Genomic DNA, 16,679 nt, shown 5'->3' on the forward strand with positions numbered 1-16,679 from the left:
GCAGCAATATAAAAGGAACGGAGTCTGGAGTTAGCAATGGAGGAGAAGGGTGCAGATAAGAGAGATTTACCCAGTGAATGGAGTTCCCGAAGAGGAGTGTAGGGAGAGATATGAGCGGAGAGGTACTGAGGAGCTGCAGAGTGAAAGCACTTGTAAGTCAGTAAGAGGAATTTGAACTGTATGTGGAAATGGATATGGAACCAATGAAGTGACTTAAGGAGAGGGCTAACATGAGCATAGCGACAATGGCAGAATATAAGTCATACAGCAGAATTTTGAACAGATTGAAGAGGAGAGAGATGCCTTAGTGGGAGACCTATGAGAAGTAAGTTGCAATAGTTTAAGCGAGAGGTGATAAGGGTCCTGGTAGTGTGCTCAGAAAGGAAAGGACAAATTTTGGTCTATGTTGGTAGCTCCTTTGCTATCATCGATAATCCAGGATTTCGTTCCTTTGTTCAGCTCATGATTCATATTGGTAGCAAAGATGGCAACATAAGCATCAATGATGTTTTATATGGGTCTCACACCATTAGAACTGCTATATTTGATACAATGAAGAAATGCCAAGAGGAAATCAAGAAACAAGTTTCTTTTTCACCTAAATAGAATGCTGTATCTTTCTGCATTGATACATGCATGTAGCGATTTCACAGTTTTCTGGGTTCAACACTGGCAAGTGAAACATGCCATGTACAAGTGTGAATACTTTCCAGAAAGGCACATGGCACAAAATATACAGAAATTTGTTGGTGAAACATTTAATGAACTGGGGTTGAGTTGTCTTGATACCCCATGTACAATCAATAAAGTCTCCAAAATTGTTGCTTCAGCGGCATCAAAGATCCATGTGGATTGCTCCTGTCATCACCTAAATATGTCCATAGATACAGCCTGGAAAAGAAACATTCTGTCTTTAGATGCTTATCTTCGTCGTCTTGATAGTTTGTGCCATGAGCTCGTAAATACATAAACGAAACATCTGGAATACAATCACTTCTACCTACATTGCTAAAACATGGTGGTGAAACAAGGCCATGAAGCATCTTAGGTGGAATATTTGCTTCTATTTACCAGCACCGTGAAATTCTTCTGCATGTTCTAAGAGACAGGAAAAAAAAAAGATGTAGTAGCTCAAATTGATTTTGATTTGCTACACAAAGTTGTATCGTTCTTAGGTGTGTTTGTGTTCCCAGCTCTTTTTGATGTTCTGGAATATGCCAGTGTTCCTACTCTGCAGAACGTCTTGCCTGTGGTTTACATTCATGAAGCGTGGCAGCCAGAGTCTTTGGATAGTATCCAGATTTCTCTGCTAAAGAAAGAGTTTCTAGCAGCCTTAATCAGCAACTGTTGGTGGAGTTTAAATATGCAGCATTTTGTTGGAACATTCCTTGATCCTACTTTACGAGACTTGAGACGGTTTTCTCAAACAGAGCAAAGAAAATGAAATGTCACTAGTGAGTGAAGCATCAGAACAGGGGCATCAAGTTTGTCAACACGTGAAGTTACAAATTCTGTTTCCACATTAGGAAGCATTAATGCACCTGCAACCAAGAAGATAAGAAGCAATCCATTTGACTGGTTTCAAAGTGCTACAGGGCCCCTGGTGATGCACAAGCAAAACATGTTGCATCACTGGCTGACAAGACTTATGATGCGATAACGAAGTACACTATGGAACTGATTCCACACATACTGTCCCTCCTGGAGAATTTGATCCACTTCAATGGAGGGGGCAGCAGAGTGACAGATGTCCCTTACTTTCAGACATTTTGCCAGAAGGATATTTGTGTTGCCTGCTTCATTTGTTGAATGCAAAAGGCATTTCAGTGCCTTCAATGCTCATCATATCATTACTCCATATACAAACTACTTCCCATACATATGGAATTTATCATAGACCTCAGCAGCGTCACTTACTGAAGGCTTTTCTGTCAGTAAGATTTACACACTCACCTCCTCATTGGTCTAACGGTAGAACCATTTTCAGCTTTCATATTCAATTTTTAAAGACTTTTTCAACTTCTTTTTTGATATTTATTTATTTGCTGCATTTGTATCCCACATTTTCCCACCTATTTTCAGGCTCAATGTAGCTTACATTGTTCCGTCATGGCTATCGCCAATCCAGAGTTAAAGATACAAGTGGTGATACATAAAGAACATGAATAACATAGTAAAATTAATCAAACAAGTATGAAGAGATCACAATTCGGGACTAGAGAAAAAGTGGTATTGCATTAGGGTTTATATGATGGATCATTGCGGTATGCTTTGATGAAGAGGAAGGTCTTCAGTGATTTCCGAAAGTTGGTTAAGTCTGGAATTTTTTTTCACACCAAATGGTAGTGCATTCCACAGCTGCGTGCTTATGTATGAAAAGTTGGATGCATGCGTTAATTTGTATTTTAGTCCTTTGCAGCTGGGGAAATTGAGATCACATGTGAATAAGCGTAATTTTCTCTTTAACACTTCAGTAAAATTAATTTAGTCAAAATACTCATCTCCAGATGAAGACCATAACCATCAGTCAGGGAATTACTTAATCCAACATAGACTATGTTTTGCCCTGGAGCTGTTTCAAGGAACATCCCCTGCTTTAGACAGCGCCAGCTAGTTATGTGGAGGGCTGAGAGAATTAAAATGTTAAAATTCACATATAAAAAAGAAGTTGAAAAAGTCTTAAAAATTGTAATATGAAAGGTGAAAATGGTTCTGCCATTAGACCGATGAGGAGGTGGATATGTAAATCTTACTGATAGAAAAGCCTTAGTTCAGTAAGTGAAACCGCTGAGGTCTATGGTAAATTCTATATGTATGGGAGGTAGTTTGCATATGGGATCTATAAGACCCTCCTAAAAGATTGTTGCTATTGGAGTTGGGCATCATATCAATACAGCACAACAACGTGACATCATGCATCCCAAAACTGTACAAGCATTGTCAATTGTCCTCAAAGGATATAAGAAAAAGAATTGTCACTGATTATATTCAATATATTGTGGGTGGGTCATGGATAAAGGAGGAGTGGCCTAGTGGTTAGGGTGGTGGACTTTGGTCCTGGAGAACTGAGGAACTGAGTTCAATTCCCACTTCAGGCACAGGCAGCTCCTTGTGACTCTGGGCAAGTCACTTAACCCTCCATTGCCCCATGTAAGCCGCGTTGAGCCTGCCATGAGTGGGAAAGGGTACAAATGTAAAAAAAAAAAAAAATGGGTCATGGGTCAACTTACATTACTTGCTCTGGTCCCTCCATAAGTAGACCATTACTAACCATTAAGGGCAGGAGCCACAAGGACAGTGTACGAAGTACAGTAAATTCAACAAAATGATGTTAATGACTCTGACAATAAAGGACTTAGGGCTCCTTTTACAAAGCTGCACGGCAAATGCGACGAAGCCCATTCAGTTCCTATGGACTTTGTCACATTTGCCCTTCAGCTTTGTAAAAGGAGCCCTTAATGAACTGAACCTGAATTAGTGGGTAAAACAGGTAAAAACTGTGAAAATGTTACTGTATGCAAACTGTCATTTAGATATGTATTTGTTTTTGTTGAACACAATACATTAGAACTTTATAGATTTATGTTTTATAGATTAGCTTTGTGCAATTTGTTAATAATGCTGCAGCTAATTTTGTACACCCCCGAGAGGTACAGTATTCTTTTAAGCAAGGGAGCAGTGAACTGTCACGTTTTATCATTTAAAAATGTGAACATTTATAATATCCTGAGGTTTTTATATTATTTTAAAATTAGTATGCATGATACAATCATATTTAGGTGCTAAACATCTTTCTACAGGTTATGTTGAGGATTAGATTTAAAATTCCTTACTTAGTTTTAAAGTACTGAATCATGTTAATCCATTTTATTTAAAAACATTTTTGATGCTCTGTGTCCCCCAGTGGGCTCTTCCAGCTACTGCTGGTCATATCTGTTTGGGAAGCCAGATTATCATGGTACCTCATTTTCAGTTACAGAGCCCACTTCCTGGGGGGGGGGGGGGGGGGGGGCAGGGAAGGAAGAAGGGTGAGGGAGGGGTTGCATGATGAGAGTAATTATATGAAAAATTGTAAATGACTGAAGGTGATGTTTGAACAGACCTTTGTATAGTTTTGGGAAGGTTAAAGTTTTATGTTATCTTTTAGGGCTAAATTCAGTAAATGGCATCCAAATAGCACTGGGATCTGTGCTCAGTTATGGGCACGAGGATTTACATCAACTGAAACCTGGTGTAAACCTTCATGCCTAAATTTGGTGCAGATCCCCTGAATTCTACAATACTGTGTGCATCTTTAGTGAATGCCCCTGACCCACCTATGCCCCTCCTATGGCCACACCCCCTTTTCAGTTGCACGCTAAAAGGTTTATGCATGCATCTTTATAGAATACTGCTTAACAAGATGCATGCGTAAATTCAAATTGTTGCCAATTAATGCCAATAATTATTAGCGCTAATTGTCCTTTTACGCAAATTGCACAAATTAAGTGCCCGCCCAAATTTGCTCATGCAGTTTAGAGCATCATTTATAGAAGTTGGGGGTTAGTGTCTAGGTTTTTGCTGCATGTTTTTATTATGATTAGTGTCTACTGGATTTGTGGTCTGTAAGTGTAAGTGGAACTATAACATTAACAAATAAAAAGTAGTGTAGAGGTAGCCAACTAATGTGCATTTACATTAAATACTAAGACCCAGATGCAGAAATCCTAATGAGCCAGTAACGTTTTTATACCAGTTCTAGCCGGTTTAGCGAGCAAGGAGTAAAACGAGACATGCATAAAGGGGTTCTCCAAGCTCTTTTCCTATCATGGTAGCAGCTAATGAAAATGGAATGCAAAGCTATTATAATGAGCTAATTACTATACAATTGTGCATGCAAAGCGATGCACAGCCATTTTCCGACCTGATGCACAGCAGTCCCTAGCTTTACCGTGGAAAAGTTGTCGGTCCTGACAGCTCTAGACCTCCCGTTAAATTTGAGTGAGTTTCACACAACAAAATATCAAAGCAGAGGGACTGCTTTTAACCAGAACACAAAAAAATGTGAAAAAAATCCAACCTGAAAGGCTGTTGGGAGATGGTGAGTCCCTGCGGTGGGAGGAAAGGATCCTGCTTCAGCTCTCTGGGGTCAGGCAGAGATGAGGGAGAGTTGCAGGAGTTATTGTGCTGCCGCTGCCCTGTCCCTAGCAAGGAAGTGGGGGCAGCAGAGAACCCTGAAGCACACAGGAGCTAACTCCAGGCTCCTGGCATCAGTGGGACCCCCCCCAGCTCCCCCCATAAACTGGGTCGCAAAAGCAACGAGCAGCTCATTTGCATGCGATTCTCTTTGGGAATAATTTCCAAATTGGTAATTTGTACCGATTTGAAAATACGAATGGATTCTTAATGGGAATCTTAGTGAATCAGGGCCTAAGTACTTTAATACTAGTAAGGGTTGTTTTGTAAATAATCTTTATTAAAGTTGACATAATTATGCAAAACCATATAAAGCTGGTTAATTATCATTAATAACAAGTTATGTATGCATATAACAAGGAACAATAGGCTTCAAACATGAAGCATAAACAAGAGAACAAATGAGCAGATAAAGATAAAACTTCTCACTTACCAGTAATGGTTTTTATTTTACGAGACTGAGACGTGACAGTGCTGTGAGTTCCTTTCAACATCCAACAGTATTTGAACCACAATGACAGAACTCCCAAAATTTTATTAAGTTAGCCTAATAAAAAGGAATCACATTATTATGTTTACATTTCTGTCTGCATTTATTAAACTTTCATTGGTACTCTCTTCCTTCCCGTTCACATTAATTGATTTGATTACTTTATTTTTTGTCTATTAGATTGTAAGCTCTTTGAGCAGGGACTGTCTTTCTTCTATGTTTGTGCAGCGCTGCGTATGCCTTGTAGCGCTATAGAAATGCTAAATAGTAGTAGTAGTAGTAGTAGGTACTTGGAGAAATGAAAAGCTGTTAAACTGGATTTTGGTAGTGGGTTCAGGACACTTTTAGGAAGTAGAAAAACTTAAGAAACGGGAACATTAATAACGCAAAACAGGGGACAAAGCAGTGACATCTCTGAAACAACTCAGCCCAGGTTAAGAGTTCTAGGGCAGGGCACTGTACAGTTCGCATCTCTTCAGAGCTAATAACGACGAGCCTGCGCATAAACTAGGGACTAGGCCATTCCAGGGACTTCCGGTGGGCGTCACACATTCGTACTGCGTGGTTTGAGTCAAGGAGCTTTGAGAACAGGCGCCGGCATGATGTCACAAGGCTGAAGTCGGTCTCCAAGGAGTTTTTAATTCTAACTATGCAGCCGCCGCCATCTTTCTACATCCAAAACTATTAAAATTGATAGGGTGATAAGTTCCGCCTACTGGTTTCAGCCTACATAATAGGCCAGATAGGCACATGCCGCCTCCTGTTATTAAACCTTTTTGTCACTTTTAGCGCTCCGTAAGAGCTTGCGCGAGAGTGACTCCACGGTCCCGGAAGTGGGGATTGGGAAGCTCAAAGGCGAGCGGCGAGCGCACGGCTGCGGCCATGCCGCGGTATGCGCAGCTGGTGATGGGCCCGGCGGGCAGCGGTAAGGTGAGAGAACAGCTGTGCAAAGTCATCATTCCTCTTTCTGGGGTTGAGGGTGGATGCATTATACCCTTTCATGAGGATAGTGCCCTGGCGGTGGACTTGCAATTATTTTATCAATCCTGGAGGGCGGGAGAGAGATGGTCGTTATATTCCTCCCTGGAGTGACATGGGCTGGAAGGGGGGGGGGGGGGGGGGTTAATTATTATACCCCTCTCAGGAAGCGTTTAGTATGTGGGAAGAACTTTGGTGTGGGTCTCCCAGAATAACATTAGTTTTGTTTATTAATCAGTGTTGTATATCTCCTCTCCCACCAGGCGAGAAATAAAATTAATTTAAAGCAACACACATATTTAAAATGATTAAAAGAGACACTAAATGAAAACTGTACAGCTTGTGTGTAAAGATAAGCTTTCGGGTTTGTTCAGGTTGTCTAGCCTCTGCAACTTCAAACCCATCTTAACCATATAACGTCACCTTGTCCATCCAAATATTTAATTGGTTTGCTTGATGGGCTCATGGATCTGCATTCCCAGTTGAATGGTTTATAAATCAGAGAGGAATTAGAATTGTCTTTAACGTTTCTGTAAGTCCTGTAAGGCGCAGATGCACAAAACTTTAACGACCCTTTAACGAAGAAATTTTAAACCGTAGCATGCATTAAAGGCCATTTTACGACGACGCTAGCAGCTAACGAAAACGGAATGCAAAGGAGGCACTTCCAATTGAAATGTGAATAATTCGCAATGCACTAACCATACTGACGATTGCAACGAATCATTTACCGTGATATATTTAACGTGAAGTCAGACCTGTCGTTAAGGCCTGAGCTGTCATACAGACACTGCTCCCCGCTTCTCCCTGCAGCATAAAAATCCAAGCTGGCATGTTTGAAAATAAAAAAAACCCCCACACAAACACGTGTCTCCCCGCTTCCCCCTGCATAAAATTGAAAAAAAACCTCCCAAAAAGCAAAAAAGGATCGGGCGAGGGGGCGGCAAAGGCGCTCGTCAGGAGCGTCCTGTATGGACGCCCTTGCCCCCCCCCCCCCCGCCCAAGGTCGACGCTGCTCCCCGCTTCCCCCTGTATTAAAAAAAAAATCAAAAGAAAACTCAAAACTGTAGCAGCCACGGCCCCCTCCCTTCCTCTGTCTAGTTCTCCTTTTCCCACAGCTTTAAAAATTAACACTCTGCTCTCCTCTGAAGCCAATTTCCCCGGTTCTGTAAACAACTTTAAGCTGCCCCAGTCCCCCTCCCTTCCTCTGTTTCCCCCAGCTGGAGGCGGGCCCAGGTCTCTCTGCTGAGCTAAAGGGAATCACAGTGAAAGAGGTCTTTTGTTAGAAAGGGGGGTTTATGAAGGACGTCCTTTTTGGAGTCTTGAGGAGGACGTCTTTAACTGCACTCTCCTGCTAGGATCACAGAGCTAAACGCTCGCACGTCCCGATCCCCCCCCCCTCGCACGCCCCCGTCTGACGTAAGCAACCTACGTAGGTTTAATACGTTTGTGTTGACGTTTGTGGCATGTGCAGAGCAGCCAGTATAACGCTTGGCTGCTCTGCGCATGTTTTAGAGGCCGATTACCGACGGGGATTACGAATCTGTAATGCATTGTACTTTACAATACTGCACCGAACATGTGCGACTTGTTTTTTTGGTGCATTCTTCGTTTTTTCAAATTCGGTAAGCACTTTTACGTTTTAGATTTTTTTACGTTTGGTTGATGCATCTGGGCCTAAGTGTTGTAGGGTTACTAGGGAAGATGTAAACTTGTGGCTTTTCTATTTTAAATTCTAGAGCACCTACTGTTCTACAATGGTTCAACACTGTGAAGAAGTCTTGAACCGCTCTGTACAGGTCGTCAATCTGGATCCTGCAGCTGAGCATTTTGACTATTCTGTCATGGCAGGTGAGTTTTCAGGTTGTATAGTTAACTGCATGAGCTGCAATAATTAAGAAAATGGAAAAGTATTCTGGTACAGCAGAAGCACAGTTCTGTTATACATTTTGGTACACTCTAAGAATGTTGTTTTAAGCCTGAAATGTAGTTTATCGGGATACTGCAGAGCCAACATCACAGTTCTAGTATGGAGAGAGGGTGACACTTCTGACCAAATGTAGGGCCCATGATTGCAGAGTTCCAAAAGGAGCCCTGATGCTTGGGCCCTGGACGAGGACTGTTGTTGCAGTGACTGTGAGTTAACAAGGGAATATGAAATAGAAAAGTTGTAGCTAGGTGGGATGCAAGGGGAGCAGCCACTCCCCCCAAACAGATTTTGAATGAAATGGTTCCTCTGCAGATTGGCCCTTCAACTTTGCACCAGCACTTACTTTTACAAAATGTCTTCTCCCCCTGACATCAAAACCTGGCTATGCTTCTGAAAGACTCATCAATTGCAACTATATAGGGTTTCAACAAAAGCCAGTTCTGACTGATCTGGAAACACAAAGGAGCAAGAAGAAACAGCTCCTCTCTCCCCATCCCCCCCCCCCCCCCCCCCCCCCCCCCCCGTAAATAAAAAAGAAATGCAGTAAAGAAACTACATTATTTTTATGTTAAATTATGTAGTTAAACAAACAAAGCAAACACTGGGCCTTCAGGATTGAGAAAAATGTAGTTCTTTATTTATAATGGAGACCCGACACGGTCCATGTTTCAGCGTACGAACGCCTGCATCAGGGGTCAAGGGACTCGTATAGGTCAGCAAGATAATAGGTTGACAGAGATGTGGAATAAACAATCAGGTTATATTACCTGGCAACGAATGGGTTAAACTCTGCAATTGTGCCCTGGCACCGAGTCCAGCAAGTTCCCTCGCATTCCTCCTGTTTTGTTTTTGTCGTTGTGGTGTAAATTGGATTTTTTTTCTGAAGAGAAAACAAAGCAAAGGCGAGCAGAGCCCAGTGTGCAGTCGGTGGGCAGCAGCAGCTCTTTGTCTGGGGTGCAGAGGCTTTCAGTGGTGACTCTGATGGCTCATGAAGTAGATATGATTGGCAGAGTTTAACCCATTCGTTGCCAGGTAATATAACCTGATTGTTTATTCCACATCTCTGTCAACCTATTATCTTGCTGACCTATAGGAGTCCCTTGACCCCTGATGCAGGCGTTCGTACGCCGAAACACGGACCGTGTCGGGTCTCCATTATAAATAAAGAACTACATTTTTCTCAATCCTGAAGGCCCAGTGTTTGCTTTGTTTGTTTGGTTGCTTTTGTATGCTGTATTCCCTCTCTTTTGTGAAATTATGTAGTTAGTAACTTTTTTTTTTCAGTGAAAACCTAAGGGTTTTCAGAATTTTGTACAGAATTTTGTTTCTATTGGTGAGCAAATGAACTTAAAACTTATTAGTTTAAATAAGGCATTTTAAGCTGCTTTTACCAAAACCAGTCTGGTTTGATTCGGTTTACAGACAAAATCAATCAACATAAAAATGTTTTTATGTAATAGAGGGTTTAATGGGATTTAACAGTTCTAGTTTGATCAAGAACTTCCAGGAATGCAGTAGCATATCGATTGTCATATGTTCTCAAATGGCTTCTATTAACCTAAATCCAATGCATCAAGATCTGAAGTATTATGTTACAACTGTTACCCAACAATATTTCATCTTAGATGGTCCTATTTATTTGAGGGACCTCAGTCGCACCACATAGTAGAATTTTTATTTATTTACAAAGCTTGGTATACCGCTTTGACAGAATATGGCATGCATACATTGTCATTGCCCCATAGCTCCAACTTTATAATATTAATTCTTATTTAAACTTGCATCATTTTATATTTATATAATCAAATTTGTACTCATCTAGATTGATCTTCTTTAAATTGTCGGCTAGGAGAACGTCTCATCCAACATGGCGTGCCCCCTATAAAACACACATTAGCCCTCTCCTCAAGTCGCTTCACTGGCTCCCTATCTGCTTCCGCATACGGTTCAAACTTCTCCTTTTGACCTACAAGTGTATCCACTCCGCAGCTCCTCAGTACCTTTCCGCTCTCATCTCTCCCTACACTCCTCCCCGTGAACTCCGTTCGCTGGGTAAATGTCTCCTGTCGTCCCCCTTCTCCCCCACTGCTAACTCCCGGCTCCGTTCCTTCTATCTCGCTGCTCCCTATGCCTGGAATAGACTCCCTGAGCCAGTACTTCAGGCTCAGTCTCTGGCTGTCTTCAAGTCTAGGCTTAAAGCCCACCTCTTTGCTACTGCTTTTGACTCCTAACCATGACTCTCTTACTCAACACCCTCACTTATCACCCCTACCACTGCAATTTCCCCACTCCTAGCTGTCTGTTCATCTGTCCAATTTAGATTGTAAGCTCTGTTGAGCAGGGACTGTCTTTTCATGTTCATTTGTACAGCGCTGCGTAAGTCTAGTAGCGCTATAGAAATGTTTAATAGTAGTAGTAGTAATTTACTGAAATCCCTTGTCTTTTGAATTGTTGCTTAAAATAAAACCCATCAATTGCTCAAACTATCTTTTAACAGACCCAGCTCATCTTGCCGACCATAACCACAACTCATGCTGTCAAGATGACGGCTGCATTTTCTATATGTAAACTTTATATATCGGCTGATCTTACTCAACACAGTCTGGCCAGTCTCAATTCTGAAACTGAGTGGATGGCATTAGTTTGAGGCCGGGACTCTGTGACTGGTGTGGTTGGTTGGGATCAGCTGATGTATAAATTTACATATAGAAAACACGGCTGCCTTCTTGACTGGATGAGTTATGGTCAGCAAGATGAGCTAGGTCTGTTAAAGGTAATTTGAGCAATCGGTGGGTTTTATATTCTAAATAATTCAAAAGACAAGGGATTTCAGTAAATCTTTTTCTGCTTTATATGGGACATCCTTGAAAAAAGCTATAAGTGAAACGTATGCCGTGCCAGATGAGTTCCCCTAGCTGACAATTTAAAGACGAAAGATCACTCTAAATATAAATGATGCAAGTTTAAATAATAATTAATAAATATATGCATGTATATCGTAAATCAAGAAATATTCTACTATGTGGTAAGACTGAGGTCCTTCAAATAAGTAAGACCATTTAAGAAGAAATATTGTTAGATAACAGAGTTGGTTGACATAATACTTCAGATCTTGAAGCATTGGATTGTTCCTGAGAAGATCTGACTATAACTTGTGGATTTATTCTATAACGTCAGCCTTTCAGCTGCCTAAAGAACAGGGTTATTAGGTTTTTGTGAAATAATATATAATTTTCTTCCAGTTTTAATTCCTTTGGAAGAACATTCCTTGTTCTGTGTGGAAGCTAATCTTAAATTCCTTGGGCATCCAGAGTTCAATATTCAGGTTATGATTAGATTGGAGCTGTTATGTGGGATGGTATTCTCACTCTCCTCACATCCATACTGAATCCCCTTTCACCAGATTCAAGAAGTTGGTTAAAACATGGCTCTTCAAGGCAGCCTTTGAGGAACATCTTAGTGACAGCCTCTTGCTCCCTTTTTATTTTTTGATAATATTGATTTATCTGAAAGCAGTCTTATGGACGGTCTATCAAATCGTAATAAAACTTCCTAAGAAAGTTTGTTTGTGAGAAATGTTATGGAGAAGACATTTTTGTCATTTTCTAGATATACGAGAGCTGATTGAAGTAGATGACGTGATGGAAGATGATACTTTAAGATTTGGACCCAATGGTGGGCTCGTCTTTTGCATGGAATATTTTGCTAATAATTTTGATTGGCTAGAGGGATGCCTGGGACATGTGGAAGATGATTATATACTCTTTGATTGTCCAGGTACGTATCAGAATCTGTATCTCAAAATTGTAACCATCTACTGTCTATTGTCACAGTAGACACAAGTATAAGACTATCCATTGTTTTCTTACATTTTAAATAACTGTACAGTGTCCTCAAGATATAGCTTGTTCTCCCTCAGAAAACAAATCTTGTTTCATTTTGATACAGCTCCTTCCAAAACAGGTTTTAATACTGTCATTGCAAAAGATACCTGTAGCTCATGGGCAGGGCGAGTTTTGGGTTGGGAGAGGGAATTGAATGGGGTGATGGCCTTAGTTCCCATGCTCATAGGGGCCCTGTACTGGCTATCTCACTCCTAGTCTACCCTGCCCACTTGATCATTTGTATGCTGCCTGGTGAATTCAGTTGTTTGTGCCAGCTTTGGAGCGGTAGGGCCTGGGAGAATCTGGAGGCCAGTGCTTAGCGCTGAGTGCGGCAAATTTAGAAACTTGGCCTCGTGTACAGACTCGGCTTCCTGCTTTTGTAGCTGGTAAGAACACAGAAAGCCTAGTATAACAATCTGTGTTCCTAGGCCAGATCGAATTGTACACTCACCTGCCAGTGATGAAGCAGCTCGTGGAACAGCTGCAGCAATGGGAGTTCCGTGTCTGTGGCGTTTTCCTCGTTGATTCTCAGTTCATGGTAGAATCTTTTAAGGTACAGTATTACTAGTTCATATTTTATTTTAGTTCTGTAAAACGTGTAGAATTTGTTGCCAGAGAATGTAGCCAAAGTTGCTAGTATGACTTAAGATTTGGAAAAGTTCTGGAGGATGGATCCATTAACAGTTATCATCCCGCTAAACTTAATTCACTGGCTCTTACCTCTAGGGGTGGATTTCTCCATTAGGATCTTTTGGGTACTCGGATTGGCCTCTCATAGAAAGGATGGGTGGCTTATTGGACCTTTGGGTGGACCCAGCACTGCACTTACGTTCTTATTCATATAATAAATGAAGAGTAGAGTGATAAAGGCAGACAGATGAGCAGATTGTGTTCTGCTAGCTCAAGGAGAGGAGCTATGCCGTTAGCCCACTGGTAGAGTCCTTAGAAACAAGAAGTTCAAGTCCTAAGGTCCCCCAGTTGTAAAAGATCATAGCACTGGGTGATGTTGCAGCCATTTCTCCCTTAGCTTTCTACATTTATATTATTAGACTTCAGCGTTCCTGTAAATCGTTGCATTTTGTCTCATGTATATTTCTGTAGTATTTTTGTTTTTATTTTGTAGTTTATCTCTGGTGTCATGGCAGCCCTCAGCGCGATGGTGTCCTTAGAGATTCCCCAAGTTAATATCATGACAAAGATGGACTTACTGAGCAAGAAAGCTAAAAAAGAAATTGAAAAGTGAGTTCTGGACCATGTCCAGTAGCTATAATTGCAGTTCACTGCTGAAGTTTTGTGAAAGTCTGCCCTGGTAATGAGAAATCAAAAACTAAGGAGTCTGAAGCTGGTGATTTTGGCAGCACTCATCTGGGAACATGAGCGGAGGGGCATCACCGAGAAAACTAACAGCAAATTAGCTCCTGTAATTTGTAATATCAGGTGTGTTAGGGAGGATAGAGAAAAGCAAATTGTTTAGTAAAGACTAAATATCTGTCTGGTCTGGTCCACTTCCCTGCTGTAGTACTGTAGAGCCCACCTGACCTCAGCTTCCTGGCAGCTAAGAATCCCACACTTTTGAATTTCAATGTTCTTTTTACCCTTACCTGCTCCCCATCACATCTTCTGGTAAACTCTGTGCCTGTGATGAGACTTTGTTTAATTTCCACCTGTTCAATGGTTTGTGACTCCTAGCTTCATTTCTCTGTTTGGCTTTTATTTAAAACTTTGCCAGTGATTGGCACAGTGAAGTGGAAATCGGTGTTGCGGTGCAGTGGAACAGACCTGCTACTATAGTCATCTGGGTTGTTCTTAGGACCTGATGGAATAGGGACATAAAGTGATGAACCTCATTAACAGCAAACCAAGATTCGAGATGCTCCAGTCACTTAGCTTGTCATTTTATTCTGCCTATGGGAACAACAGAATTAAAAAATGACAGCCCCATTCTCAAGCTGGGTAACTCCCTTTTAGGTTCTTTTTCATCCTTGGTGCCCACAGATTAGGCTCAAACGTTGATAAAGCAAGCCCTGTGTCACCAGTTTAACTCCGGCTACACCTTTCTTTGAAGCTGTTATGGAATCATTGTGTAAGATTGACGATGACCAGACCTGCATTTTATTTTTAGATATCTAGACCCCAACATGTATTCTCTGATTGAAGACACTTCAAGTGCACTAAAAAGCAAGAAATTCAAAAAGCTAACTGAAGCCATATGTGGCCTGGTAAGATCTTATCCATATCTGTCATATGTCTCATCTAGAAAACAAAAACGTTGTGCATGAGATGGGATAGATCCTCTCAGTTTTATTAAGGAAACCATGTAGTCTGAAGTCACTTGGCTAACTGTGGAAGATCCTGATTATTTGTGATGAAATCATGTGTCTTTAGGACAAATTAAATAGTAAGCCTTTTAAAGATGGGGATTAAAGCTGGCTGGAGATTAGGGAAGAATTGTGGCAGAACAACTGAGGAATGATAGGCTGCTGACTGTGGTAGTGTGGAGGCATACAGATTCAGGAATAAGGTGAGAGCCAGATAGTAAGGTAAACTAGTTGCCCTCTACTTGCATATTTGCAATGGCTTCTCTTTGAAATCTTTCCCTCTCCTAGATCGATGACTACAGCATGGTTCACTTTTTACCTTTTGACCGGTCTGATGAGGAATGTGTAAACATTGTACTTCAGCACATTGACTTTGCCATCCAGTATGGGGAAGATTTGGAGTTCAAGGAGCCAAAGGTAAATAGTCTTTTGTGAGGATTTCATGGAGCTTCTCGGAAGCAGCTAGTGTATATCCCATTGGGTGCTGTACTAAGTCATTGGACTTCATAGTCGCAGACCTTTTTAGAGCATTCTGTTTGGCTCATGCCTTCATGAATTTATGGGATGGGAGTTGTGGCGATTTAGTGTTATGACGCTTATGGATTTTGAAGGCTTTAGGATTGGTGGTGTCTGGTGTGCTATTAAAGCTGAGTATTTGGGTCCTGGTGGTCTGGGCACATATATTGGCCTGAAGGGACTGTATAGAAGCTGAGAATGGTAGACCCGCTGTCATATGACTGGGTTCTGATGAAATTATATATAGTAAATCTAACCATACGTTTACAGAAAAATAACAAGAAACTTTAGCCAAAAATAGTTTAGTAAGGGCTCAGGATTGAAAGTATACTATTGCAGATCAGCGAGAACACAGTTTTGTTACCGCCTTGCTGAAGAATCAGATACAACCAGCTTTCACTGTATTGTCTTGTTTCATGACAGGAATCGGATGCTGACAATGCTCCAAATTTTGATGAATATTTTCAAGACAAAGTGGACGAGCAAGATACATGAAAATGTTTGATGTAAATGGATAATGAAGTCAGAATGATACACGACTTAATAAATGGGACAATGTCTTCAGCAGGAGGAGGATACAAAGCGGGAGGTGCTTAATTCAAAGAGTCCCGTTGCTGCTAGAATATTCAAAACTTGGGCTAAAGTCAGATATCTCTTGTGATGGCTCTTTATCCCTGGATCCATTTTTCCTGAGTGCAGACCCATAGTTCTGTGGGTCAGCATTCAGTCATCCCTTTCTGGGAATGTTTAGGGTCTAATTCAGTACAGGGCACTAAGCATGAATTCGATGTTGGCACTTAATTGCCAACATTTATGTGCAGCTGCTTACTCCAGGTCAGTGGCTAGTGTAAACGTCTGCATTACAGTTGTATTCTCTAACCTTAATATTGGGTATGCCCAATGGCGTTCCTAGGTTGGCTGCCACCCAGGGCAGATCGCCACTGCGCACCCCCCCCCCCCCCCGGGGTGCAGTGGCATCCGTCCCCCCAGGGTGCAGCAGGACCCCCCCCCCCCCCGGTGCATTCTTAGTGTAGAGAGCAGCCGCGCAGCTGTCGGCTCTGCTGGTTCCCTCTGCCCCGGAACAGGAAGTAACCTGTTCCGGGGCAGAGGGAGCAGGGAACCAGCGGAGCCGACAGGCACACAGCTGCTGTCTGTACCCCTCCAGCAGCATGCACCCGGGGCAGACCTCCCCCACTGCCCTGCCATTGCAATGCCACTGGGTGTGCCCCTGAATGACAACACCGTCCTTGCGGTTACATGCTATAGAATTTACACACTATCTTGACTAAAGTGCAGTTACATAGGTAACTGCAAGTTAGTTCAAGTAATGCTAATGAACCCCAGTTATCATCGAGAATTGACAATTAGTAGCCAATTTGTCAATTTAA

At 41.7% G+C, this 16,679-nt stretch overlaps 1 protein-coding gene across 2 annotated transcripts; it reads left to right on the forward strand.

Annotated features, from left to right (window-relative positions):
- Window positions 1-6,390: 6,390 nt before the first annotated feature.
- GPN3 (GPN-loop GTPase 3) lies at window positions 6,391-16,241 on the forward strand. 2 transcript variants are annotated; one of them, XM_030219237.1, is made up of 8 exons: window positions 6,391-6,595; window positions 8,383-8,494; window positions 12,183-12,350; window positions 12,886-13,010; window positions 13,581-13,696; window positions 14,580-14,676; window positions 15,064-15,192; window positions 15,715-16,241. In XM_030219237.1, exons 1-8 carry the CDS (start codon window positions 6,548-6,550, stop codon window positions 15,784-15,786), a joined length of 867 nt encoding a protein of 288 aa, XP_030075097.1. In that variant the 5' UTR covers window positions 6,391-6,547; the 3' UTR covers window positions 15,787-16,241. The 2 variants fall into 2 exon arrangements, with proteins under 2 accessions (XP_030075097.1, XP_030075098.1); XM_030219238.1 differs by having other exon boundaries at window positions 6,392-6,590.
- Window positions 16,242-16,679: the final 438 nt, after the last annotated feature.

Source organism: Microcaecilia unicolor, chromosome 11, assembly GCF_901765095.1.
Source record: "Microcaecilia unicolor chromosome 11, aMicUni1.1, whole genome shotgun sequence".
In the NCBI taxonomy this organism is placed as follows: Eukaryota; Metazoa; Chordata; class Amphibia; order Gymnophiona; family Siphonopidae; genus Microcaecilia; species Microcaecilia unicolor.